This window comes from Rhinatrema bivittatum, chromosome 2 (genome assembly GCF_901001135.1).
Source record: "Rhinatrema bivittatum chromosome 2, aRhiBiv1.1, whole genome shotgun sequence".
NCBI classification, from domain to species: domain Eukaryota; kingdom Metazoa; phylum Chordata; class Amphibia; order Gymnophiona; family Rhinatrematidae; genus Rhinatrema; species Rhinatrema bivittatum.
Genome location: NC_042616.1, coordinates 480,967,470 through 480,995,333, shown reverse-complemented (window position 1 = coordinate 480,995,333; position 27,864 = coordinate 480,967,470). Strand labels below are relative to the sequence as shown.

The window sequence follows — 27,864 nt, the reverse complement described above, 5'->3', positions numbered from 1 at the left end:
ATAAGGGGGAGGATATGTGAAAGAATGTATAGAAAACTTCCTCAGACTACCTTAAAGGACTGGGCACAGCAGTCTCACCTGGTACTCCTTAAGCTTGAGACCCACAGGGAATATTGTGTTAAGGGAGGAGCCCTTCACCAGATTATAAGACCTCAGGGCCTAGAAGGGTTAGATGGGCACGGGGGAACTGACTGAGTCCCAGCATACACAAAGACCTGCTACAATTAAGGTTGGGTAATACTTCTTATGTTTTAAAGGACTTCTCATGCTTAAAGCCTGTGCGTTGCCTGACATTAAGGTGAACTGCCTGAAGTGTTTGAATTTTGATGGTACTGTCTGTTTTACAATACCTGAAGTGAAGGTCTGCTGCCATTTTGTTTTGTAGTCATTTTCACTGTAAATAAAAGTGCACTTGAGCCACAGCAAGCGTCTACTTCTTGTTTCCTCTAGCTGTTACCAAGCTATTCCTTGCTGAAGCTACACAGTCATGCTACTTATTTTGGTTACTCTTAAAACCCAGTTCTGTTTTTTACCTTCCAGGACTGAATATTTTATCCTCTGCTACTTGGGTATGGGGAGGCTATAGTTATTACTCACTTTCTGTTTTTTCTTCCACCCAGGCATTTATGAGTTTTCTGGATTCTTCGAACTCTGCAATAAAGCTGACTTTCTCCAGGTCCGCCTGGTAGCACTCCTTAGTAGTTTCCAAAAATTCCTGTAAGGAGATGCCAAACACATTAATTGGAAAATACCACCATGAAGGTCACTTCCTCAGTACTGTAAAGGAAAAGGGAGATAATTCAAAGATAGCATGAATGTGTGCAAAAATGCTATGAAAATTTTAAGAGGGTAATTATCAAATAGCCCTCATAAAATATACCACAGTTTTCAAAGCAGACTTGTGTGCATAAATCCACTTTGAAAATTATATAAACACAATGTTGTGGGCTTGGACCCTTGGACTGAGGTGAAGTTGGTGCAACCTGCAGGGTGGAGCCTTGCATGTCCCCATCATTGGCTGGTGGAGTTGGCTCTGGCAGAGGCCCAACTGGATCTTCACCTATACCAGCCCATGTTCCCCTTAGGTTAAGCCCTCAAGTTCTGGGGCCTGCAGGACTTAAGAGTGGGCCTCTGCTGATGAGGTGAGTTCTGTGTGCACGGATCCTACTCTTAGTGTGAGCAGTAGAGTGGTACGAGTCACCAAACTGGGAAGGGTATCTTGATGGATGGAGGAAAGTCCCAAAGGTGGTATCAAGGGAATCGTGGGAATTCTTTACCAGTTGTTGCACAAAATTCCTCTCGGGCACCAGAGTCCAAGAAGGCCTGAGTGGTGAAGCATATGGAGGGTTGTATCAGGGAGACAGGCACAGGAAATGGGTAGATGGAGTAGCCAGGCCGAGGATCACTTTCTCCAGTGCCTCATGGCTTAAGACGGTTCCCCTTCTTTCCGGGGGCTGAGCCAATATGTGACCAGAAGTTCCACAATAAAGGCAGAGGCCTAGTTGATGATGTCAAGTCCTCTCTTCATTCATGAGATGGGAATGACCCAGTTGCATGGGCTCCTCTGGTAAACCCCCCCATGGCATGATGGTGTCAACTGTAGAAGGAAGTGATTCCCTGGAGAGACTTTTCTGAGCTGAGCAGGTCTCTCGAGCTTGCTCTTGGAGCTGTCTATCAGTTTTTCCTGTGAGATTGATGAGACCTTTGAGAGAGGTGGGAAGTTTCATGCCGCGAGCTAAACCTTCCAAGAATATTGCGTGTAGACTGTCTCCCTGCCAGTTTAGATCTGTGGCCAGGTTCGAAACTCGATGTCGTAATCCATTAATGATCGATTTCCTTGGTGCAGGTGCAGGAGGTCTGAGCCCATCATGGGCAGCTGGCCAGACTCATCAAAGACCTGCTTGAAGGCGAGACAAATGTTTGGAGGATCATGAGAAGGGGATCAGCGTGCGCCCAAGCCAGAGCCGTAACATCAAGGAGAGAAGAGTGCCGACTGGGGGGAAAAATGCATATGGCATTAATTAATAAATCCCTGGCACCGCTTAGGATCTCCTACATAACGGAGTAGAGCAGGCAATGGAATTGTTGACTGACAGGTGTCTGGAATCAGTGCTGAAATTGCAGTGGGCGGCGGTGGGGCAATGGATAGGGTCAAGGAGTCCAGGCATGCAGCGAAGTTGTTCATATCTGTGGAATGATTTCTAGGGCCGACTGGAGGGACTGCAGTTTTTGGGCTAAACCGGGAATGGCTTTCAACACAACTAAATCTGCCGGTTCTATTGCCTCGGCAATCTGTCAATGGAAATAGACCGCGAACTGCTGAGTGTAACAGTTGCTGCCAACAATTCTCCATTCAGTTTACAGTCTTACGTCCCTGTCTAAGCCTTCAAAAACAGGCATCAGCAGGGGAAATTATACATTTACATTTTGGATATCTAATGCATATACTCTTTGCATTTCAACATTTAAAAAAATTAATGACATAAAAAATGCTTAAATCTGAGGTTAACTGAAGCTTTGATGGAGACAATGAAACTATGAATCGATGCTTTGATTTAACCACATATTTAATTAAAATTGGGTGCTTGATGCACCATTAAAAAGAAAGTTTGCCAACACATGTAAACAGTGCATGATTTGAACACTATTTAGAGGTAAACAGCACTGAACATATGATGCTCCCATCCACATTTAAAATTCAGTCTCAACTTCTGGCTCTATTTTTAGTCTTCAGTAGTGCAGAACACTTAAATTCGGTCAGCTTACTTCAATAAATTCAAAGCTCTCTTCTCCAAAGAGCCTGTTGGCGGTTATGAGCAGATAGTTTGTCTCAGGATGGTAGATCTCTGCCAGAAGTGAATGGAACACCATATGGATCTCTCTGGCTTTGGAAAAGTGAAGTGCCTGTTCAAAGAAAAAAATAGACAAATACCACATTTCTCCATTATTCTTCTGTCTTTAGGAGTGTGTTCTAGAAACATCTTAGCTTCCTACTGACCACAGCCCATCACTTTCCACCAGCTTCATGCAAAGTTTCTCACTGAATCACCTCCCTCCCTCACCAGTCCCCACCCCACAGCTCCAAACGTTGCATGAGATCAGTCACAGATGGCTTCACCATAACAAGTTATCAATGACCTTATCCAAAACAGAGATTATCATCCTTTCACATTTTCCTTGTGACAATTCTCCCACCTGCTTACTTTTCAGGAATACCCCATACCCATTCTCACCAAAGTTTGAAATTTAGGACTCATTGACCCCCATCCTCTCAGTGAAGCCTCATATAAAAACAGTAGTACAAGCATTGTTTGCTAAACTCCATGTTACATCATCTTCACCCTTTACTCAATCCGGATGATTTCCATATCGTTTTACAGTCCCTTATATTTACTGGGTTAGATTACAGCAATGCTTTGTACATTGGACTTCTCTAGACCACTGTACGACCCCCCTACAAATGATTCAGAATGCGGCCACTCATATCCTTTCAGATGCAAAAATATACGATCACATTTCACCTATTCCTCAGTCAATGCACTGGTTGCAAATCCAAATACACATCCTTTATAAGCTGTCTGTCACAATCCATAACCTATGTTACAATGTTAATAATCCATGAATCACTGCAACCTGAAAGATAAACACTCTGGTCCATATGCTCCGATCCTCCAGTAAAAACCGCCTGGATGTCCCGTCACCACGGTTAGCTCACTTGTCCGAAACCCGGGAAAGGGCAGGCTGAACCTCAGGCACCACTTTTTGGAACTCCCTCCATGCTATCTCAAAACATTCCTCTTTAAGAAAGCATTTTTAAAGTTAAAGCCCCCCCTTTCCCCTTTCACTTAATTGCACCAGCATTTCCTTCCATCCGCAGGCTGAAAGTTAATGCATTTACCCCTCATGAGTCTTTGATGCTGATTCACTATTGATTTTTTTTTTATTGTGTATGTATTTCTGTTCCCTTCCCTGAACTACTGGAGAGCGTGGATTATAAATTCTTTTAAATAAATAAATAAATAAATACATAAATAAATAAATAAAGAGATGCAGATTGTGTTACAAGGAAAGGAAAGCATTAGTCCATATCTGTCGCTTTGGAATAGTTATTCTGAGTTAAGGGAGATCGATACTCTATAATGGACAGTTCAGTCCCACAGTGAAGATACCCTGGGCTGCATATGCTCTCTTAGCCGTCTAGTGGGACATGCTGCCAACCACCCTGCCACCATGGCTTAAGCATCTCTCCACATTTGCGGGGCTCCGAGAATCATATTGGTCTGTTATCTCTGTTCCAGGTTAACATGCGGCATTCAAGAATTGACTCTGCTACTGCTGCTCCATTCCAGAACAGAGACTTTCAGCTATTCCATTCCCAACTTAACTTAAACTCCTTTTTGTTACCAAAATGAGATACCTATTATTGGAATAATTGAGCAGTATTAATTGTCTCGTGGACATGCTCAGCGACATTGGCCAACACAGGAAAACATGACATGAAAAATGAAACTCTGTCCACCACAGATTCCAGTCCGGAAGGATTTACTTTGATCTCAACACCCATAATTAAAAGACTCTTTGGGGTAGATGCAATACAGTGTGCTCAGCCGAGTGCACTGTTTAATCCGCTGTTGGACGCGGGTTAAATAGGCACTAATCCACCCCCTAATGCAATAGGGGGATTAGCACCTATTTAACGCGCATCCGACGTGGAGTGAATGAGTTAGCGCTCATCACATGCAAATGCATGTCAATGAGGCTATTACTCATTCACTCCACAGTCAAAAAAATAAATGTGCGTCTCAGACACACATTTATCACTCAGATATTAACGCCTGCCTGGAGCAGGCGTTAATAGCTGAGCGCACTGAAAAAAAAAGAAAAAAATACCTCTGCCGGCCGCTTTGAAGACCGACACTGATATGCTCGGCATCGCTTTTCATAACCAGCTGACTGCAGTTATGAAAACTGACGCCAAGTTTATCGGCATCGGTGTTCATAACTGGCAGACTGCTGGTAACCATGGGGTCGTGACCTTAGCGCCTCTTTGCTAGCATGACCCCCTAATTTCTTTATTGCATGGCGCTCCCTTTGTGGGTGCCATGCGTGCGCTAAGAAAGCGGGCGCTGAAAAGTCAGCGCTCGCTTTCCGCAAATTTTATTGCATCGGCCCCTTTGTAGGAGCATGCCAGACCACAAAATCAAACTAAAGATTCAGAGCAGCCTCTGTCTGCACAAAAAATATAATCGGCACATTATACAATTTAAAACATCTTATGCCAATTAACTATTGATCGTTTCTTCTCAGCAGAGTAATATGTCTAAGTAGATTCCAGGACAATCTACTGAGGTCAATGCCAGAGCCATCAGTACTCGGGAGGACGTGTTCTTTCCTACGGATTCCACTCAAGCTTTGGCATCAGCAATTTTCATGCAGGAGCTGGACAGGAAGATCTTTGAGGATTTCTCCAGGCATCTCATAACATGTGAATGTGTCAGCACAGAGCACACGGACTATGACTGAGGTGCCGACAGCGCTAATCCAAGAGACCTTAGCTTAGGCCTTTGTTTTTCAGGCCAAAACAGTCTGTATATGTATTCTCCGATGGTAGCTTACTTTTTCTGCACAGGTTTTGAAATATTTTTCTTGCTTTTAACCCCAGTGATGGTCAACAGTTTTGATAAATGTGATCTATGATTTCTTTAGCCAGCTTTCTAGAAGGATGAGATTGCTATGTCCAAGGGTGGATTACAGGAAAATATTAGCCTGGGGATTTTTTTCAAAACAGACTGACGGATTATTTGTTTGACACCCTTGTGAGTTTTCTGTGCAGCACATGCTTCAACAACTCCCAAAAGCATGCCAAGCCAACCCTTGAGAGGTCCATTATGTGACCTGGAACCAAAATATCTCTATCATAAAATTTCACATTTTTTCCTAAATAATTAAGATGTAGAGCACACCCTAGACCAGGGATGAGCAAACTGAACTTCAGTCCCCTTTCCATCCATTCAATTGGTTGGCTCCATACCTGTTTGGTTAAATCTTTCATGTTTATATATATATATATACTAGCTGTACCTGGCCACGCGTTGCCTTGGCTCAGTCTGGTTTAATTTCATAATGCGCATTAGCTCTCCTCCAGCCGTCCCAACTCCCTCCCCCCCTTCGCCGGCGGTGGACGGACTGGCTCAGCGACTTTTTTACCCTTTCCTCCTCCCGTGTGTAACTGTCCGGCAGTCCCAACTTCCTCCCCCCTTCCCCAGCGGCGGAGGAACAGGCTGAGCTGTTTCTCGGAGCGGCGACTTGTCTGCCCTTTCCTCCTCCCCTCTGTGACACCCAGCACGTAGTGCAGAGCTCTATGGTCCGCACATGCGCGGTAGAGCTGCTCTCTACTGCACATTTGTGGTCCATCGGTCAGAGCCCATTTATATTGTAGATAGCGTGTGTTGCTTTTACGTCCAACAGATGGTGCTGTTTTTCCCAAAAAGCATGTTTTTACCTGTCACAGGTGTGACATCTATATAATATAGGTATATAAAAACACGTGCGTATTCGAATGCAACGTTGGGTCAAAATTTCAAAGCAATCGATGAAGAACTTTCAGAGATTTACGATTTTGAACAAACGAACATTTACATTTTATATATATATATATCCTGGATTTGTAGCCTGATGTTGCCAACCAACCTAATCTTGAACCAGTTGCCAAGCAATGAGGCAATTACACTGCCAACCAGTAGGTCAGATACACATGCACGCATGCACCCACGCTCTCTCTCTCAGACATATATACAAATTCTGCTGTTGTGCTGCTGCTTATGTGCTCACTTAGGAGTAGATTTTAAAAGGTGCATGTGCTACCCGGTGCGCACACAAGGACGCACTGATTTTAGAACATGTGCGTGCCAGTGCATGTATGTTATAAAATTAGTGGGTGGTGTGTGCATGTGTGCGGGACAGTTTTGAAAAATTCACACTGTGACGCATCATGGCCTTCCCCAGTTCCCTCCCAGTTCTCTCCCAGTCCGCTCCAATTAAGGAGTGGACTGGGAGAGAACATCCCTACCCCCTAACCCCTACCCATACTCCATCCCTCTTCCCCTGTCCTCCCCAGTTCCTTACAAAATCCTATCTTTTTTTTTCTTTCTTTAAGAACTTATGCCAGCTCCTGAGTTGGTGTAAGTTGTGCGCGCCGGCTGCCTGCCGGCGCAATCCCCTGGCACAGCAGCAAATGGGGTTACGCACACAGCCAGGCCCCTTCTAAAATGCGTGTGGTGCGCACAAGGCCCGGCCGCACGTGTAATCCCTAGATTTTACACGTGGTGCAGTTTTAAAGTTCGCCCTTTTAGTGAATGTCTCCCGCGAGTCATTAATTTTGCTTATTACCAGCCTTTCCCCAGCCTGCAGCACCCCTTCCTTTTCCCTTTCCCACCATGTTTCTGTACCCTGTCTCTCCAGGAGACTCACTGATTCCACAGCAAGCTCAGAGCTAGCCAGCCCCCTCAAACAGAATTCTCACTAACAATGCAAGGCATTTCCCTCCTGGTTCACCCCTTCCATTTCTGTGTTCTAGTAAGTTTTGAAAGCAATAGTTTGTTGAGGTTGGTTTTATATCATTACAGCGTCATGATAGTTTGAACATGTGGGCCGGCTGATGTGGCAAAAACTTTGCTTTGTCGTCAAGAGAAAGTGCAATTGTATTATAAATTGAAGAATGTACACCACAGGAACGGCATTTTGAATTATCCAGCCTTTGATAATACCTTCTTATAGATATGTTGCAACATTCGGGTGTCCGAATTTGGCTGCAGTGAATAGAACATGGCAATGTGAGTTGGGTTCCAACGGATACAATTTAACAATGGGAGCGTTTTAGCTTTTGAAGTTTTGTTTGAACTTGTGGATATGAGGTTGCTGCAATTGTAGCCTGTGGCTTGAATGCAGGATGTGAAGTTGTTAAGAGAGTTGTGCATGGTGATAGGGTTTGTCCAGGTAGATGGTAGGAGCTCCATAGGGCCAGTTCAGTGTATGAGTTGATTTATTACATTCATTAAAAATTTCACTATAAAACGTTAATTAAAAAAGGATTTTTAAACATTGGTGGGAAACATTATGTTGATACGAGATTGGAACATTCAGGTGTGAGTTAATACATTATGATATATTACCCATTAAGATTTATAATGGCTTTGTTATTTTTTGCAGTGCATGACTGCAAGTATAACGCTATTAAAATAGTCCCTGAGGAAGCCTCAAGATAACAGAGGCGAAACGAAGATATCTTTTGTCGGACCTATTACAGATGGATTCTAAATTTATGAAAATTGTTGAATTATCATATGTGTGATTTCTGCATATTTGTACTTATAGAATTGAATGTATAATTATACCAATATGAAAGAAACATTTATGCATTAATTTTTCAAACTTCATGCAATGTTTTTATTGTGTTGTATGTGGATGAATGTGCTAGCTTAGTTTTAATTTGTCTATGTAGGGTTATAGAAAGGGGTTTTTTTCTATATTAATAAAATATTATATTGATGTTAAATGTCTCTCTATTTTTGTTATATGTTGATACCTACTTTAGGGGGCAGGAGGACCAGAAGTAATCCATTCTGCTGGCTTCTTCTGGGGTTAAGAAAAAATGTGGCTAAAATCCCCTGCTGCAACTAAGACTGGGGATATTCATTGACCCTTAGCAGCACAGTTTGAGATAGAATCCTGCTTTCCCACATGAAGCCAGTGCAGCCAGGGCCAGTGCATGAGTATAAGACACCCTAAATGAACCTTACAGCCTTGCACCCTCCCCACACACAATTATAGATTATATTTAGAAGATTCTACATTAAAAAGATATTCAAAGTAGAGTCTTCCGAGGTAAAAATATCATTTACAGTACCACGTATATTATATTTACATGCACTGCAGTACCGCCAACCAGAAAACTCTGCAAAAAAAAGACTCTTGGACCCCATATGGTATTAGGCCTATTGTTATGCATGTTGGGTGTCGGCTTGGCCCTCAGAAAGCCTTGAGGAAACTGAATTGCAATTATGATATAGCAAACCTTCCATACCAAAATAGCATTAACTGCCAGCATTCAAAACAGAAACAACCCTACCTATGAAAAGGCAACTCTGCAAATATTACACCAGACCCTAAAACACCAATACACCTCCTATTAGGAAAACAGAAAATAGGGATCTATAGCAATCAACACAGAAACTACATGTTAGCAGAATACCTCATATTGGTCACATGTGGAGAACACAGAAAGACTCTCACCAAACATAAAATTAAGAGGCCTTAAATTATAAATAGAAATGTACTGTTGCGCCTGGAGGTGGACCCTTGTTCTGGAGCAGTGCTGATAGGCTCCCTGGTCGGACCCAGGGAGCACCTGCCACCAGGAGGTGGAGCACAGGAGGAGACAGAGGCTAGCTGGAGCTTCACCACTAAAAGCCCGCGGTCCCCCCGGGTGGAGCCCTTGGGGACCCGGGCTGCTTGGACTTAGGTGGGCCTCGTAGGGTCTCCTAGAAAGGAAGTTCAATGGTGTGCCCACCAGGATCAAGGGTGCATGGTTGACGTCAAGGCAGGAGGTCTGGAGGACCAAAGAAGGCCAGAACAGTGTCTGAGATGACAAGGCTAGGAGCAGGGCCAGAATCAAGGAGGCAGGGTCAGTAATAGCAGAAGTCAAGTTCCAAAGATCAGTTCGAGAGTGGTCAACCAAAGCAGACCGCCAGAAGACCCACTAGATCAGCGTACAAAGGTTCCCTGTCTACTCCTTCTCACAAATTCATCCAACTTATCTCCACCAAAGAACGGGCGCTTTCCATAGCAGGACCAATTATTTGGAACTCTATGCCACCCGATCTACGCCAAGAACACTGTACAGCAACTTAAAAAAAAAAAATCAAAAACTTGGCTGTTCAAACAAGCCTATTCATAAATCCGTCTCCCCCCATGAACTCATAGCTCACCTATTCCCACTCCCTCCCCTCCCGATAGACCTAGAAGTTTTTGTAATTAAGTTTTTGTAATTTAATTTTTGTTTTTTTCTCTATCCTTAACTCCTGTACTTGTCACCCTGACCCTCTATTTTCTCACTCTCTCCTTGTTCCTTTGATATCCCTGATAAATGTAACTTTATTTTTCCCTTTCTCATTTAAAGGTTTTACTCTCCTTGTTAATTGTAAACCAATGTGATATGTATATGAATGTCGGTATATAAAAGTTGTAAATAAATAAATAAATAAATTAAATAAATAAGTTCCAAAGGTCAGTCCGAGAGTAGTCAGCCAAAGTAGAGGTCAGGTTCCAGAAATCAGACGTGGTCGAGGAGACAGGCAGAGGTCAGTATCCAGGCAGTGGGCAGCATAGTCACAAACAGGCAGAGGTCAGTATCCGGGCAGTGATAAGCGTAGTCAAGAACAGGCAGAGGTCAGTACCAGAGAATCAGTCCAATAGATACTACCTGGGGGAACATAGGAACAGGAGGACACTGGAACAGGAGGACACTGGAACGGAAGGACACTGGAACAGAAGGATACTGGAACAGGACTGGAACAAGACTGGAATGAGACTGGAATAACACTGGAACAGGCGATGAGACACGGAGGCAAACTAGTACACACAGGTTGTCGACCCGATTGCCAAGGCAAGGAAGTGCAGGCAGTCACTTCCAACCAGGGGCGCCACTCTTGGAGGGCCAACTTGATGGCCAGGAGTTCCTGATCTCCAACTGTATAGCGCTGTTCTGTAGGCGAGAATCTGTGTGAGAAAAATGAGCATGGGATCAATGTACCCTTGGGAAAAAATTGACTTAGTACTGCTCCGGCCCCAATAGCGGACGTGTGGACTTCCACGACGAAGGGACATCTTGGGTCTGGATGTTGCAAGCAAGGGCCGGAACAGAAGGCCTCTTTTAGTGAGTGCAAGGTGTCTTGCGCCTTGGGAGTCCAAACACGTATCTTAGCCCCTTTCTTTGTCATGGTGGTGAGAGGAGCGGCTAGGGTAGAATAATTAGCAATAAAGCTTCTATAATAGTTCGTGAAACCGAGGAAGCGTTGCAATGCATGGAGGCCAATTGTCTGGGGCCAGTCTCGAATGCCTTGAAGCTTTTCTGGATCCATAGAAAACCCTCGGTTGGAGATGATATCCCCTAGGAAGGGCAGACGGTTTTTCTCAAAGATGCATTTTTGCAATTTGGCATAGAGATGTTTCTCTATCAGGCATTGAAGTACGGTAATGACATGATCACGATGTGACTCTAGACCCTTAGAGAAAATCAGGATGTTGTCCAGGTATACGACCACAAAGGAATATAGGAGATCTCAGAGAATTTTGTTCATAAGACATTGAAAGATGGCTGGGGCGTTACAGAGACCGAAGGGCATCATGATGTACAAGTGACCATCCCTAGTTATTGAATGCGATCTTCCAAATATCTTCCAATTGGTTGCGCACAAAATTGTACGCACCCCTTAGATCCAACTTTGTGAAGATGCGAGCCCCTTGGAGGCGGTCAAACAGCTCTCTGGTGAGGGGCAATGGGTACCGATCCTTTCGAGTTATGGCGTTAAGCCCTCTATAATCAATGCAAGGGTACAACCCTCCATCCTTTTTCTTACGAAGAAGAACCCTGCTCCTGCGGGAGAGTGAGAGGGTCTACTGAACCCTTTTTCTAGGATTTCTTTAATATACTCGGACATGGCTAGGACTTCTGGATGAGACAATGGATAGGTTCTGCCCTTGGGAGGCATCATGCCAGGCAGAAGCTCTATAGGGCAATTCAGTTTGCAAAGAGGAGGTAGCATGTCTGCCTTTTGCTTCGAGATGACGTCCTTGAACTCAGTGTACTGGGTAGGCAACCCAGTGAGGGTGGTGGACTTGAGGACGGTTACCACTGGAGACACTTGCCTTAAACAAGTCTTCTGGCACTTGGGACCCCATTGCACCAACTGCAGGGACTGCCAATCGAATTGAGGTCCATGTGCCTGGAGTCAGGGCAGTCCCAGGATGACTGGATGTGTTAAACATTTCAGCACGTAGAAGGACATCTTCTCCTCGTGGAGAGTTCCCACGGTGAGGCAGACGGCCGCCGTTCGGTGGGTAATGAGTCCTGGGAGATGTTCCCCTTGGATGGATGCGATGCGGAGAGACATCTTTCTTTAGGGGCTGTAGAGGGATGTTCAGGAGTTTGACAATGTCATCCACGATGAAGCTTCCACTTGTCCCAATTTCAACAAGGGCAGTGGTGGTGAAGGAGTGAGACTCAATGCCAAGGGAGACTGGAAGTAGAAGTTGGGGGCTGGTGACAGTAGCGCCCAAGCTCGGGACCCCCGCCGGGCTCAGGCATTACAGTTTCCTGGACGAACTGGGCAGGACTGCCGAAGATGTCCGGAGGCACCACAGTAAAGGCAAAGACCTTCCTTTCTCCACCGAAGGCGTTCAATCGGAGATAGTCGCCCACGGTTGACCTGCATAGGTTCTTCAGCAGGAGGCGGTGGTGCTGGTAAAGCCTTATATGGAGGGCTTTCGGCACGCATTGGGCATGGAGTAGATCGAGAGGCCTTTATTTCTAGGCGCCGTTGCCGGAGTCGGTGGTCGATATTCCCGGTGAGGGAGATCAGGCCCTCTAGAGACGTGGGTGTCTCACGGATGGCAAGTTCATCTTTGAGAGCACTGGAGAGACCATCTAGGAAGATGGCTTGCAGGCAATCCTCTTGCCACCCGAGCTCAGTAGCCAGGGTCCTGAATTCCACCGTGTACTCGGAGAGGGTTTTCGACCCTTGATGGAGGTGGAGGAGGTTATAGCTGGTTACTGCTTGATGGCCCGGGTTTCTGAAGGTTCGTTTGAATACAATGATGAACTCAGACAGCTGGGAAAGCATGGAGTTGGAGCGTTCCCACAACGGAGAAGTCCATGCCAGAGCCTTTTCCTCTAAGTGAGAAAGGATGAAAGTCACTTTCATGGTCTCCTTTAAGAACAAGGAGGGTTGCAGTGCAAATTGCATGAAGCACTGGTTGAGGAAGCTGCGACAGAAGCGTGGATCCCCATTGAATCAAGGAGGTGCTGGAAGAGCCAGTGATGCTCTGTGTAGCAGGGAAGCCGATAGGCCCACAGATTGGCCAGAGCTGTATCTCGCAACTGGAAACGAAGCTCTTCAACCAAAGAGGCCAGTGATTCCAAGGCTCGTCGATGCTCTTGGACAGTTGCGGTAGGGCCGGGGAGGCGGGAGACTCCACCAAGTCCATGGCCTTGGCAACCTGTTGGCCCCTGTAGGTGGACCCTTGTTCTGGAGCAGTGCTGATAGGCTCTCTTTTTGGATCCAGGGAGCACCTGTTACCAGGAGGCGGAGCACAGGAGGAGACAGAGGTTAGCTGGAGCTTCACCACTGGAAGCCCACAGTACCCCCCGGTGGAGCCCTTGGGGACCCGGGCCACTTGGACTTAGGTGGGCCTCGCAGGGTCTCCTATAAAGGAAACTCAATGGTGTGCCCACCAGGATTAAGGGTGCATGGTCCATGTCAAGACAGGAGGTCTGGAGGACCAAAGAAGACCAGAACAGTATCTGAGATGACAAGGCTAGGAGCAGGGCCAGAATCAAGGAAGCAGGGTCAGTAATAGCAGAAGTCAAGTTCCAAAGGTCAGTCCAAGAGTGGTCAGCTAAAGCAGAGGTCAGATTCCAGAAGTCAGACATGGTCGAGGAGACAGGCAGAGGTCAGTATCCGGGCAGTGATAAGCGTAGTCAAGAACAGGCAGAGGTCAGTACCAGAGAGTCAGTCCAATAGCTACTACCTGGGGGAACGTAGGAACAAACGGATGCTGGAATGGAAGGATGCTGGAACAGTAGGACACTGGAATGAAAAGACACTGGAATGAGACTGGAACAAGACTGGAACAGGCGATGAGACACGGAGGCAAACTAGCACACACACGGTGTTGACCTGATTACCAAGGCAAGGAAGTGCAGGCAGGCACTTCCTTTAGTACTGCATTCAATCAGGGTGCGCTGCGGAGATAAGACCCACCCCTGGGCCTATAAGGGACCGAGCGGTCCGCGCGTGCCTAGGGTCAGGGCCGATGCCACGGAGGACACCGAGCCCCGTCGTGAGGCCTGGTGCGCTGAGGAAGGCCTGGCGACCGCCGCCGCGGGACGCCGAGGGCTGGAGGAGTTTGCGGCTGCTGCTGGAAAGGCCGACCCGGGACCTGCAGAGGAGTTGGAGAGGTGAGCAGGCCCGTGAGCAGGCCCGTGCACGGGCCGAGCGCAGACGGGGTGCGCAACATGTACAGACCTAAACTGAACTGGAAATCACAAAAAGCCATACTCTGTATGCAGTGCAACAGTGGAAAATCAGAATAGCCACCATTCCTCATACAACATCAAACAATAAAATCAAGAAATATAAATTAATCATAATCGTAAAATCATATTAATAAAAATAGTACATATTTCAGTACAAGTACATAAAATATCCAATAATTAAAAACAAACATTTTTTTAAAATATTTTCCAAACCAGAATAAAAAATTTCAAAACAGATACGTCAGAAACCCAATAATTAAAAACAATAAGGATAAAAAATCCCCTGCTCTCCCCTAGGAACTTTTGATTCCAAACACCTTGAGATCACACACAAGTTCACACATACACATACAGTCAGTCACACATACTTTCACATGTTGACACACATGATAAATCACATATAGATACCCACATGCTACACACATGATCACACATATACCCTCAGATGCGAACACACACATAAACAGTCATACATTCTCACATACTGATACACATACTATCACACCTACATGCTGACACACATGATCAGTTACACATACTCTCTCACATGCTCACTGACACACACTCAAATGATCAGTCACACATACACACTTACACAGAATCTAACCGCTGACACAAATGCCCAGTCATTCACGATCTCTCTGTTAGCTCTCCTCCACGGTTTAAAAGCTGCAGCAACTGCTGAGAATAATCAATAAAACTTTATAATCACTTATTGGTGGTTAGGGGGGTCCAGGCAAAGCCCTGGGATAACAGTGTCTCTGTGGGCTGCCTGAAGCTATGGGAAATTGTGTCTCTTGGTGTGGGAATCACAGACTGCAAACCTCAGTACACTATTCAGTTTAGGTTTTTTTTGGTTGTTTGTTTTGCCAGGGCCCGCAGCAGAGGTTGAGTCGGCAGAGGAGACTTGAGGCGCAGTTTCCTATCCTCTTGTGCCTCGCTTGGATCCTCTCCCCCACCTTCAGCCGCCTCTCCTCCCTGGCTCTGCCTCCTGACTGCCTGCCATCGAAAGTTTGAGCCAGGGAGGAGAGGTGGCTGAAGGTGGGGGAGAGGATCTAGGCGAGCCGCGAGAGGATAGGGAACTCATGAAAAATGTGCAGACAGCGGAAGGAGACTAGGTGCCACTATAATCGCGTTTCTGGCTGTCAGTTTCTCATCAGGTATGGGAGGCCATGGTGCCCACGGGGAATGCAGCGGAACGGGCCAAATATAAATATAGATAGCAGGAGGCTCCTAATTATGTGAGAAGCACTGGGGGCCTGGTGTTGGTCGCAGCGGCTCCATAGGTATGAGGCTGCTGCAACCAACCCCACCAACCACGTGATTGGGTGGACCGGCCCACCGGGGCATGCCCGAAGCCGCCAATCCACCCCTGGCTATGTCTGTCCGTGTTTGTTCTGCCCATGACATTTTTGTCGGGTGTCTCATCAATATCATATTTTCAGAAAACATGAGGGACATGAGGACTTTGACAAGGTTGTATTTTTTTCCAAATCCACAGATGCACACGTCCTGGAAACCAGGCACCTTTGGTTCTGGATAGAGCTTCTTGTGAAAATTGATTTGCCTTCTTTTTGCATCATCTACATTTTATCCTGTTAGCAGTCTGCTTCTCCTGAATACAGATTTCTGCAACTTTGCTACTCTCTGATCTATGGCAGCTGTAACAAGATGTAGATTGCTGCCATGGGGAGGCAGGGCTGAATCAGCTGCCAGTGTATCAGCCCCTTTGATGTTTAGGGGAGTCTCTTTCAGTGTCAGTGGCCGATGCTGTTACAGAAGATATTGTCTGTCTGGGATCTGTGTTAGTCGCTTGAACCTCGGTGACTGAAGTTGCACTGACCTGTGAACTGTAGTAGTCCCTGGTGAGGGTTACGGCTTGTAACAGAAGTGAGCACTAAATAAGTTTGCACTACAGAAGCTACATTTGCCATAATCTATGTCTACTCCAGGACTCATACTGGCAGTAGGATGTGTACCAGCGATTTTATGTGCAGGAGGCTTTTTTATGCTGAGAACCACACTGAATGGAAGGGCAGGCCTTGTGCCAGCGTGAGCGCTGTAATGTTCTCTCTCCTGCGCTCATGAGTAGCATGATGGGGGAGGGGGGTGAAGAGGCGGGGCTTAGTGAGGACTTCCGGTGACTGCCGGCTGTTTATTTTTTAATTTTGGCCCGGAGAAGTTGATTTGCACTCCAGGCGCAACCATCGGGGAGTGGATGGGTTTAGAGGGGGGGGGGGTGTGTATCGGAGGCGCTACGGAGCTCCCTCACGCTGTTGCCTCCATGTAGTTGCATCCCTCCCACCTGCCTTAATGTTTCATTTGTATTCTTGGAGTATTTGGGTTTGTCGCAGTTGCTGATTGGTCTACTGATCTGGCGGGCGTCAGGTTTGAATACCTCAGGGGAACAACTGGGTGTAGTTGACCCTGTGCGGTTCTTTGCTGGGTGGAGGCGGGGTTCGATAGATTGAATCTTTGCTGGATGGAGGCGGGGGTCGTCTGGGCGGTGGTCGTCTGAACGATGCTATTGCCAGAACATTTAGTTCTGGTTACCTAGTGGCGATCATCCTGCTGGCAGGTGGTGAATGGTCGCTGAAAAGTTCCAGAAAAGGGGAGGGGGGGGTGTCTATGTTGGCTCGGGCACTCTGGGTAATGTTTAATTAAGCTGTGGCCTTTTCATTCCACTTTGTTGTCCTGTGTTCATTATGCGGTTCTTTGTGAAGGGTGAATGTGGAGGGAGGAGATAGACCTGGCTGCCTACATTACTACTTTTGGTGACTATCTGTCCCGGAAATGCTCTGAAAGCTACTTCGCAGAGGACAACTGGCATGAAACATTTTGAGGTTTATTTTTGCATTTTGCGATGATAAAGAAAAAAATTTGTAGAAGTAAAGGATGTCATTTCACAGTCCAAAAAACATTAATATCTGTCCCCTGAATGGAAACTTTTTAATCACTACAAACCTTTAATATAAATGTGGCAAGGTTACCTGTCCCCATGAGCATGTATGTCTCTGGTATGAGCAGGACAAGGACTTTTGAGTGACAATATTGATAAGTTGCTTTTAAGTCTCATTCAAGGAAAATATCCATCAACTCTGACAGCCTTTTACTGAGATAACTAGGATTAAAAGCAAGGAGACCTGCAGAGAACTGACAATGAATATGGAGTACATGTTTAATGCTCTCTAAAACCTCCCCCTCCCCTCCTGAGGACAGCCAAGCATTGAAGCTGCAGGAAGTGAGTTGGACCAATGAGGAGCCTCAGAACTGCCCAAGTAGCAATGAGATTTCTGACCAATGGGGAGGGAGGTAAGGACAGACATAGGCTTTTGCTGGGGAAAAAGACACAGAGAGAAGTCACAGTATTGGAGGAATGGCAATAAGGTCAAAGATCTGGTGTTGTGAACACTTCACACAGATGATAGAAACTTTTGCTGGCAGAAATAAACCCTGTGAGAGGAACAGGAAAGAATTTCCCAGCAAGGTGACTGGAACTGAGCTAAAAATAGGCTCCAACTCCTCCTGCTACCCTCTAAGGTTGCCAACATTTCCACAGACCAGGACTGGATACTTGAGGTCCTGGGTTGGGGAGAAGAGAGATGTATCCCTCATTTGTACAAATTTTAGATCCTGCCAGTCAACTGCCTAAACATTATCTATGTATGCATTAATGGGCAATAAATTGACATGCTTCATCCAGGCAACAGTTTCTCTTCCAGCCTCTCAGCTGTTCCCCATTACTTATCTTGTAAATTATTATGGGGTAGTGGTGTGTGTGTGAGCTAGGGCTCATTAATGTTGCTATTACAGATGGTAAATACAATATAGAAGTAGAATTGTATTCCTTTATTATATTAAAATGTTTAGCAATCTCTAGCTGTAGCAGGCTGAGTTGCTAAAACCTAACCAGCTCCCCTTCTCTCCCCCTCCCCTTCTTGCTGAGAAACACTACCTACACAGCATAATACATTGTGCTAAGGCTGGCACATATAGTTACAAACAAGGAAAGGAATGTGTAAGGATGAATCTCCTCCCACATTCCTCCTTGTAACCAATTTAACAAAAAGATTCTCATAGCTGAACGAAACCAACAAGAGAAATAAGACTTTCTCATAGCATTAAAACTAACACGAAAAATAGCCATTTAAGAACAACATGTAGGCAGATATGAAAAAGACACAGAAACAATAGGTTAAAATTGAAAGTTGAAACCTGGCATTAGAATATGTTGGTTAAGCAAAATAAGGAAAATGGAAAGTTTGAGATGCATGAGAAAATGCCTGAAGAAGAGATAACACTGAAATGAAGGCATTGGATAGGCTGAGTATCCTGAGAAGGGGAGGAGTAAAAGGATAAGCGAATGTACAATAGTAAGTTGTTTTTGCTTTGTGGGCATGCCTGCTTATGACACCCATACTTGCAAGTTCATAAAATAAAGAACAGAAATTGTTTCACCAACTCTTTATGTTCACTATATAATTTTTTAAGAAGGTGCAGTACTGCCCTTTACAGCTTGGGGGCTCGTCCGGGATTTGAGCCATCTCAGGCACCGAGGGTCGGGTGCCGAGGAAAGAAAGGTGCACCCTGTTGCAGTTTTCAACAATCCTCGAGTCGGCACCGGGGTCGATGTCTGGACTGGCAGATGGACCCGTGGCTGTGAACTTGGTGAAACAATTTTAAACGACAATAAGTGGGCACTACAGCCAGGAAAACTTTGTGCATGAACCAAGGTAAGAAAATTGACTATTAAGTATTATCTTGGTGACTGGGAATTGTGGAACTGGAATGAATGAATGGTGAATGAGATGAGTTCCTGACACGAGGTGAGTGGGAAGGCCCAATTTGTGGTTCCGTTTTTCCCACGAGGGAGACGGCCAGAGAAGGACGAAGCAAAAGGAAAGAGGAAAGAAAGAAAATTCCAGAAAATCCACAATGGGGAATAGAATGGCCAGAGATGAGAAGAAAGGGGGGTGGACTTGGGAAGACACCTCAGACATTCCTCTAGATAGTTCTATGGGGAGGATGTCAGGGTCCTGGGAGAACAGGTCTTGTACAAGAAATAAAAAGAAAGAGAAAATGATAAAATATTGTTGTTTTAAATGGCTCAGACAGAGTCTAAAACAGCCGGCACTGTTTTGGCCAACATATGGGGCAGATGAGAATGTCAGACATTAAATATGTATGTAAATAGGAAAACACTGTTTTCTCAGGAGGAGGCAGAATATGCCGCCTACTGGGCAGGAAGCAGGGAAACAATGTTGCCCATTAAAATATCAGAGCCTAAGACAGTTACTAAAAATGACCTTCCCTGGAGAAATAGAGGGAAAGAAATGGGAACCCCTGGATCACTTGCCGCAGTTTGATCCGGTGCATGCACTCCCTAGTACCCCTTCCCCTCCCCCAGCATATGAAAATGAAGGTGTCGGGGAATCAGACACACACCCAAAAGTTAAGAGTGTTTGTGAGCAGTCTGAAGATGATCCCACAGTAAACTGGGACGCAGTAGAAGTGACAGCTAGAGAACAGAGAGATGGACATGAAAGGGAGGGACAAAGGTAAGAACAAAGGCACCGGCACGGTACCTCGGGGCTAGATAAAGAATTAAAGCAATTAATAAAGGATACAGAGCAGTATCCATTCACAGATGCTCTGGAATCTGGGGCTAGGAGAAAAGATGAAAGATCAGAATGACCAGAGGACTCAGACCCCTATATCCCCTGAGGGAGGTATCCATTAGGGATGTGAATTGTTTTTGAACGATTAAAATTATCGTCAGATAATTTTAAAATCGTCCAAAATCGTTAGAGTGCACGATACAATACAAATGCCCACGATTTATCGTCAGGGGCATTTGTATTGTATCGTTAAATAGGGCACACCAAAAAAGCCCCTAAGCCCACCCTGACCCTTTAAATCGACCCGACCCGACACATCGCTATTTTTTTTTTACAGAGGCCCACGCCGCAAAAAAAAAACAACAACCCCATCTGACCCTTTAAATCGACCCCCCCTCCTCCCGAACCGACCCATCGCTAATTATTTTTTTACGGAGGCCCGCGCAGCAAAAAAAACAAAAAAACCCATCTGACCCCTTAAATCGACCCCCCCCTCCTGACCTGACCCATCGCTAATTATTTTTTTATGGAGGCCCGCGCCACAAAAAAAACAAAAAAACCCATCCGACCATTTAAATCGACCCCCCCCCTCCCGACCCGACCCATCGCTATTTATTTTTTACGGGGCCACAAGAAAAAAAAACCCCCATCCGACCCTTTAAATCGACTCCCCCCCTCCCGACCCCCCCAAAACCTTTTAAAGTTACCTGGTGGTCCAGGGGGTCCTCGGGGGGCCTCGGGGAGAGAGCCAGGGGGGCCTCGGGGAGAGGAGAGATCCAGGGGGGCCTCGGGGAAAGATTTCCCAGGCATCAGCTGTTCTAAAAAAAAAAAAAAAAATGGCGCTGTTGCCCCTTTGCCCTTACCATGTGACAGGGTATCCGTGCCATTGGCCGGCCCCTGTCACATGGTAGGAGCACTGGATGTCCGGCGCCATCTTTACTCATCAGCCCATATTATACTATGGGCTGATGAGTAAAGATGGCCGGCGCCATCTTTAAAGATGGCGCCGGCCATCCAGTGCTCCTACCATGTGACAGGGGCCGGCCAATGGCACAGATACCCTGTCACATGGTAAGGGCAAAGGGGCATCGGCGCCATTTTTTTTTTTTTTTAGAACAGGTGATGCCTGGGAAATCTTTCCCCGAGGCCCCCCTGGATCTCTCCCCGAGGTCCCCCGAGGCCCCCCTGGACCACCAGGTAACTTTAAAAGGTTTTGGGGGGGTCGGGAGGGGGGGGTCGATTTAAAGGGTCGGATGGGGTTTTTTTTTTTTTTTGCGGCGTGGGCCTCCGTAAAAAAAAAATAGCGATGGGTTGGGTCGGGTCGGGGGGGGGGGGGGGTTGATTTAAATGGTCGGATGGGTTTTTTTGTTTTTTTTGCGGCGCGGGCCTCCGTAAAAAAATAATTAGCGATGGGTCGGGTCGGGTCGGGAGGGGGGGGTCGATTTAAAGCGTCGGATGTGTTTTGTTTAGTTTTTTGCGGCGCGGGCCTCCGTAAAAAAATAATTAGCGATGGGTCAGGTCGGGAGGTCAATTTAAAGGGTCGGATGTGTTTTGGTTTTTTTTTTGCGGTGCGGGCCTCCTAAAAAAATGTGAATTGGAATCAGAAACGATTCCAATTCACATATCGTAATGATCAGATTTGAGCCCCCCCGCAGCCGAATCTGATCGTTAAGACGATCTGGCACACGATTCACATCTCTAGTATCCATAGAGGAGTTATTGAAAGAAGCACAGAAAGTGTAAGGAAAGAGGAAGAGAAACAGGGATAGCACAATGAAAAAGCTCCCTACTTGCCCGCAAGAAAACAAATAGAAAAAAAAAAGAGGCTCCCTTGGGAGAAAGGAATACTAGAGGAACAGGGCCAACAGGGATGGGATCCCGAGTCCAGGGAGAAAGAAGTTTCAGTCCAGGAGGTCGCTACTTCCGGCAAGGAAACTTCAATAAAGACCAGGGGCTCGCTACCCCTGGCATAAGGGGGTTGAGAGGGATGGGATCCCCTCACCCCAGGAAGCCCGAGAAGGATGAGATCCTAATCGGGCAGAGTGTTTTCATTGCAGGCAGGTAGGGCACTTTAAGAGAGAGTATCCCCAAATGCTGAGAGAAGAAAGAATTTTCTCAGCTGTGGAAAATGACAGCGATTAGGGAGGGTCATGGGGCTACTTACTTTTAGGTCCTACCGGAGAAAGAGGAAATAGCCATTTTAGTGGATACCGGAGCAGCCAGATTTTCAGTGGTAAACCTACCAGTCGGGGTCAGTATAACGTCTCAAAAGTTGATGGTTTCAGGAGTAAAAGGGAACAATTTTCTGTCACAGTGTTAGAAGAAACAAATATAGGAAGCCAGGGTAAGGAGGTCAGGGGAAACCTCCTTTATATACCAGATGCAGGGTCTTCAGTACAAGCCCTGGGTTCAGAGGAGGATGGAACCCTCAGGTTGTTTTGAGTGCGGACAAGTAGGGCACTTTAAAGGAATGCCCAGGATATACAAAGAGGAGAACATTTTCTCCCTGGCTGAGTTTGTGGAAATAGGAGAGTCAGGGGCTACTAGCGCTAAAGTCCTGCCGATAGCCCTTGGTAAATTTAAAGGTAGGACCAGAAAAAGAGGAGACGGGTTTTTTTAGTAGATACAGGAGCTGCTGCTAGCTCTAGCTCCATGCCATACATTTACATATTAATCAGGAAAGTGTTTTGTCAATAAACTGATTGCAGTGTAAAATAAAATATGTTGATCAGCTTTCCAGTTAATTCTGCAGTAAGAAGTGCCTCCTAGAGGCATTACTTCCCTTAGCTGAGGAGTCAAGATTTATTTGACTTTGAATGGGAAAACCCGGATTCAGGGAGAAAACAGTGATTCCGATGGAAGGTTCTTCGCCAGGGTTTCATGGAGTCCCCGAACCTGCTTGGAAAGGGTCTGGAGCAGGTTCTAGGAGAATTCTTGTTGCCCTAGGGAATACACCTCTTACAATATGTGGATGATTACTGATTTCAGGAAAGAAACAGGAGAATGTGAGAGAAGCCACAAATCAACTATTGAATTTCCTAGGGAAGCAAGCACTGAGAGTGTCTAAATCATAATTACAATATCTAGAAGAAGAAATAAAATACTTAGGACATTTGATTAGTAAAGGAAAAAGGAGAATAAACCCTGAATGAATTAAATGAATAATAGAAGTGTACATACCAAAGACTAAGAAGGAATTAAGGAAATTCCTGGGATTAACAGGGTACTGTAGAATCTGGATAGATTCACATGCACAGTAAACTAAAACTCTCTATGCTAAACTGCCTGGGGAAGGTGGTCAAAAGAGGAGGAAAAGGTGATAGAGGGTCTGAAAAAGGATTTAATCTCTGCCCCTGTCCTGGCTTTACCCTCTTTGGAAAAACCTTTTCATCTGTTTGTAGCTATAGATGATGGGACAGCACTGGGAGTGCTTACACAAACATGGGGAGGGAAAAGACAACCGAATTACTAGACCCAGTATCCAGGGGATGGCCGAGTTGCATTCAGGCTGTTGCAGCATCGGCTTTATTGGTGAAAGAAAGTAGAAAATTGACATTTGGGGGAGCATTAGTGGTGAGCACCCCACACTCAGTCAGTACCATTCTGACGCAGCGAGCTCATAGGTGGCTCACAGACTCCAGAATGTTGAAGTATGAAGCTAAATTGCTAGAGCAGAATGATTTAGTTCTAGCTACAGATCCTTGCACAAATCCGGCAGTTTTCCTCTCAAAGGGGGAGGGGGATGGGATACATGTTACACATAACTGCCTGGATATCATTGAATACCAGACTAAAGTGAGAATGGACCTGGCTGATAAACCCCGGCACCAAGGGAAAAAGGTTATTTGTGGATGGATTAACCAAGTGATTTCAAGGGAAATGGCATAGTGGAAATGCTGTAGTGGATGGGGAGACCCTGGAGGTGATAGAGTCAGGGAGGCTGCCCAATACTTGGTCAGCTCAGACCTATGAATTATATGCCCTGGATAGAGCACTGCAGCTGATTAAAGGAAAGGAAGGAACAGTGTATACAGACTCACGATATGCCTTTGGAAAAATTTGGAAGGAAAGAGACTTAATAAATAGCAGGGGTAAGGAACTAGTACATGAGGAACTGGTTACCCAACTATTGCAAAATTTGATGCTACCAAGGGAGGTAGCAGTCGTACATATACCTAGGCATCAAAAAGCCATCACCCCAGAGGCAAGGGGGAATCAGATGGTAGATAAGGCTGCTAAGGAGGCAGCGCTGAGAAAGGAAGGCATAAGTCTGTATACATTGGTACCAACTTTAGCCCCAATCAGGGCTATGCCAGAGTTTAACTTACAAGAAAAAGCTGAGCTCACTGAAACAGAGACAGTTCAGAACGAAGCAGGAGCCTGGCTCCTCCCCGACGGGCACCAGATGCTAAACAAGCCACTAGTACAGGAAATTATAGCAATCCTCCACCAGGGGGAGCCATGGGGGAGCTCAAGCTCTCTGCAATGCAGTCCTTAGAAAATGTGGTTGTATAGGTATTTGCACAGTGGCTAAACAGATATGTGAAAGGTGTCCCAGATGTCAGAAAATCACTAGGAGAATTTTGAGAAAAACAGTGCCAGGGGGAAGGGATCCAGACCTAAGGCCTTTTCAAAGTATACAAATAGATTTTACTGAGCTGCCCCTGTCCCAGTGATTCAAATTCTTACTAGTAGTTGTAGATCATTTCACTGGATAGGCTGAGGCTTTTTCTATGGCCTCAGCTACAGCACAGGGGTTTATTAAAGTGCTCTTGGAACAAATCATCCCACGATATGGGCTGGTTGAACACATTGACTCAGATAAGGGGAGTCATTTCACCTCCAAAGTCCTACAGGGAGTAATGGAGGGATTGAGCTCAATTGGTTCTTTCATACTCCACAATTTTCTGATAAAGTGGAAAGGATGAATTAGACTCTGAAAAAGAAAATTTCTAAAATTGTTAGAAACCAAAATGTCCTGGACTAAGTGCTTACCCCTGGCATTGCTATGGGTTAGGACCCACCCCAGGAAGAATAGGGGAGTATCCCCCTTGAGATGATGTTTGGATTGCTCTATCTGGGAGGGGCTGGAGAAATACCAGTGTTCGAAACAAAGGACCTATTTTTAAAAGAATTGTATACTGGTACTTTCTTCTTTTTATCTCATTTAAGGGTAAAGGGGCTATTGGCCCAGACTTCTTCACTGGACTCTGCGGTACACCGGTTCAGGCCTGGAGACTGGGTGCTGATAAAGGTGTGGAAGGGAGTCCAAGTTACAGCCAAAGTGGGAAGGACCGTTCCAAATCCTTCTGACTATAGAAACGGCAGTGCGGACAGCTGAGAAAGGGTGGACTCACCATTCTCAAGTCAAGGGACCTGTGGAGCTGCCTGCAGATCCTTCCCAGTGCACAGTGGTGACAAGCACAGACCATCCACTTAAGATAAAAATTACTAGAAAAGACTAGAAATTTTGCATGAACAGTTGTATTTTGAACACTCTTTTGGGCTGGGATCCCGGTCCTGATGATAATCCTTTTTGGGATCCTGTGACCTGTGACCACGATTTAACATATTATGTGAACCATTGCTAGATACATGCTAGGACCAGGAACATTCGTAGTGTGGGAGGGGGATTTTTATGGATTAAGGGGAATAAAAATTGAACAAGGGGATGTGTCACTAATTAGACCTAACACTGGGGAATTGGTAACATTCTCGTACACTACCTATAAGGACTTGGGAGGTAGAAGGCACCCATGGTATTTCTTAAGGAAGAGAGGAAATAGAGCCCTCAAATACTTTGAATTAATTTTCGTAGACGAACCTTTGACTCCCACTATAGGGGCCTTAAGTTGGTATTTTCCTTAAGAAATCTGCTTAAACCTCCAGTCCCTATGTAGACAAAGGAATTAGGAATTGGGATATTAACACCATTGCTTGTAATTGATTTAATTTTCCTTTGCTGGGTTTATAGAGATTGTGTGGGGGAAAAGAGAGAGAAAAACAGGGAGGTATATAGAGGGGACAGTTATGTATGCCTTAACACAAGAAGGAACAAGGTCGACATGGAAAATGGAAAGAATAGGGTATCCCCTTAAAAATATTATAACAGGGATGATGATAGTAGTCGGATGGCCAAGGATAGAATCTGGGGTTAGGAGTGCTTACGCCAGGGTCCTTGGCCAAGGAGACTCTCAGTATTGGACAGATGAGTATGGGGGCCCTATAAAGTTTACAATAAGTATGAAGGGAAAAGACCAGCCCCAAACAGCTGTTTTTGATGTGTGCCAATTAATAGACTGTGGAAATGTTCAGTATCAGCGGTCATATGCAGGGAGTGACAAGTATATGTGCTATAATACATATTGTCCCACCTGGGAGCAAGTGGGTTGGACGACAGAGGCAGAGGGATGGGTATCGTCAGCTGAATACAGAGATAGAGAATTGAGACAGTTAATTTCCATAGTTAAAGGCACAATCGCTCCACAATGTTTTGACAAGAAATGTAATCAAATTTATTTGACAGTCACCAGGGCCAAAACAAAAAGAGGGGAACTACACACTAAAAAGTTTGGGATGGATATAGCAGTAAATGGGAAGGACCCATTAGCCTGCTGCTTTCAGATATTGATTGAAGAAACCCCAAACTTTAATCCTAGACCCACAATAATGCCTGGGATTCAACCATTTAGACACCCCTTTGTCTTCGAGCCATGGTGACGTGAGCTTCACCATGGCCCTGCTGATCTTCCTGCTGTGTGTCTCCGGCACAGCACAGCGATACTTCACTACTCAGTCGCCAGTGGGGTGAGGTTCACTGGCAGCCGCATTGGCTCCCCCTGCCCTCTCCTCAGTATACCACTTGCTTCGCCCCGTCACGTGCACCGGGCTTGCGCGGCACACTGCAGGCGACACACTAAAGTGTTGCGACACACACTTTGGAAACTCTGGTCTAGGGGGTTGCTAGTATAACAAAACATTCTCCTGCCCAATCTCTGAATAGTAACAAGTTGCATGTTTGGGTGTGAAACAAATCCAAGAAGATTACTTTGGCCAGAGGCTCAGAGATAGTTCAATGTATTCAGTAGACACTGTTACCACTGGGCACTTCCCCCAGGGTGCTCCTTCTATGCCCATTGACTCTTCATTGTTCAACTCTGGGGACTCTATTATCCCTCAAGGGTGGAAAGACAGGCTGATACAACTCCTCTCCCAGCGTGGAAAGATGTTCTCAACCCAGGAGTTGGATGTGGGGCTGGCCAGAAGGTTAGAGCACCCTATACCCCTTCATGATTCATACCCTTTTTGTGAGTGATTTGCTCCTGGAGATATTGAAGATGTCAGAAAGCACCTACAAGAACTATTAGCTGCAGGAATTATCAAGGAGTCAAGAAGCACCTATATCTCCCCCATAATGTGACTAGAAAGAAGAATGGGGCATTTAGGATGTGTATCAACTACAGAACCTTGAACAAGAGAACTATTCCAGACCAGTACATTGTGCCCAGAATAGAGGTATTAGGCTGTTTGAATGGAAGCAAATGGTTCTCTGTGTTGGACCTGAGAATTAGGTACTACCAGATTCCCATGAAGGACAGTGACAAGGAAAAATGACTTTCATATGTCCCCTGGAGTTCTCTCAGTTCGAGCAGAAGCCTCAAGGAGTTACTGGAGCTCCAAGTATGTTCTAGCACTTTATGGAAAAGATTGTGGGGAAAATGAACTTCGTAGTAGTGCTGGTATACCTAGATGACCTTATAGTATTTGGGAGGACCCTTGAGGAACATGATACTAGGCTGTTGAAGACGTTGGACTGGTTGGAAGCTCAGGGGCTCAACCTGTTCCTAGACAAGTGCCAATTCTGTCTGCCCCAAGTGAAGTATGTGGGGCATATAGTGTCAGAAAAGGACGTTGCGAATAACCTAGACAAGA

At 45.7% G+C, this 27,864-nt stretch overlaps 1 protein-coding gene across 1 annotated transcript in view; it reads right to left on the bottom strand.

Moving 5' to 3' along the window:
- The window catches only part of LOC115085006 (serpin B6-like), a 152,397-nt gene that overhangs the window by 98,333 nt on the left and 26,200 nt on the right, over positions 1-27,864 (bottom strand). The window contains exons 3-4 of the mRNA XM_029590511.1: positions 2,767-2,904; positions 598-715 (exon numbers count right to left, since the gene is read on the bottom strand). Of these exons, the coding sequence (XP_029446371.1) occupies positions 598-715; positions 2,767-2,904 (256 nt within the window). The remainder of the gene's footprint in view (positions 1-597; positions 716-2,766; positions 2,905-27,864) is intronic.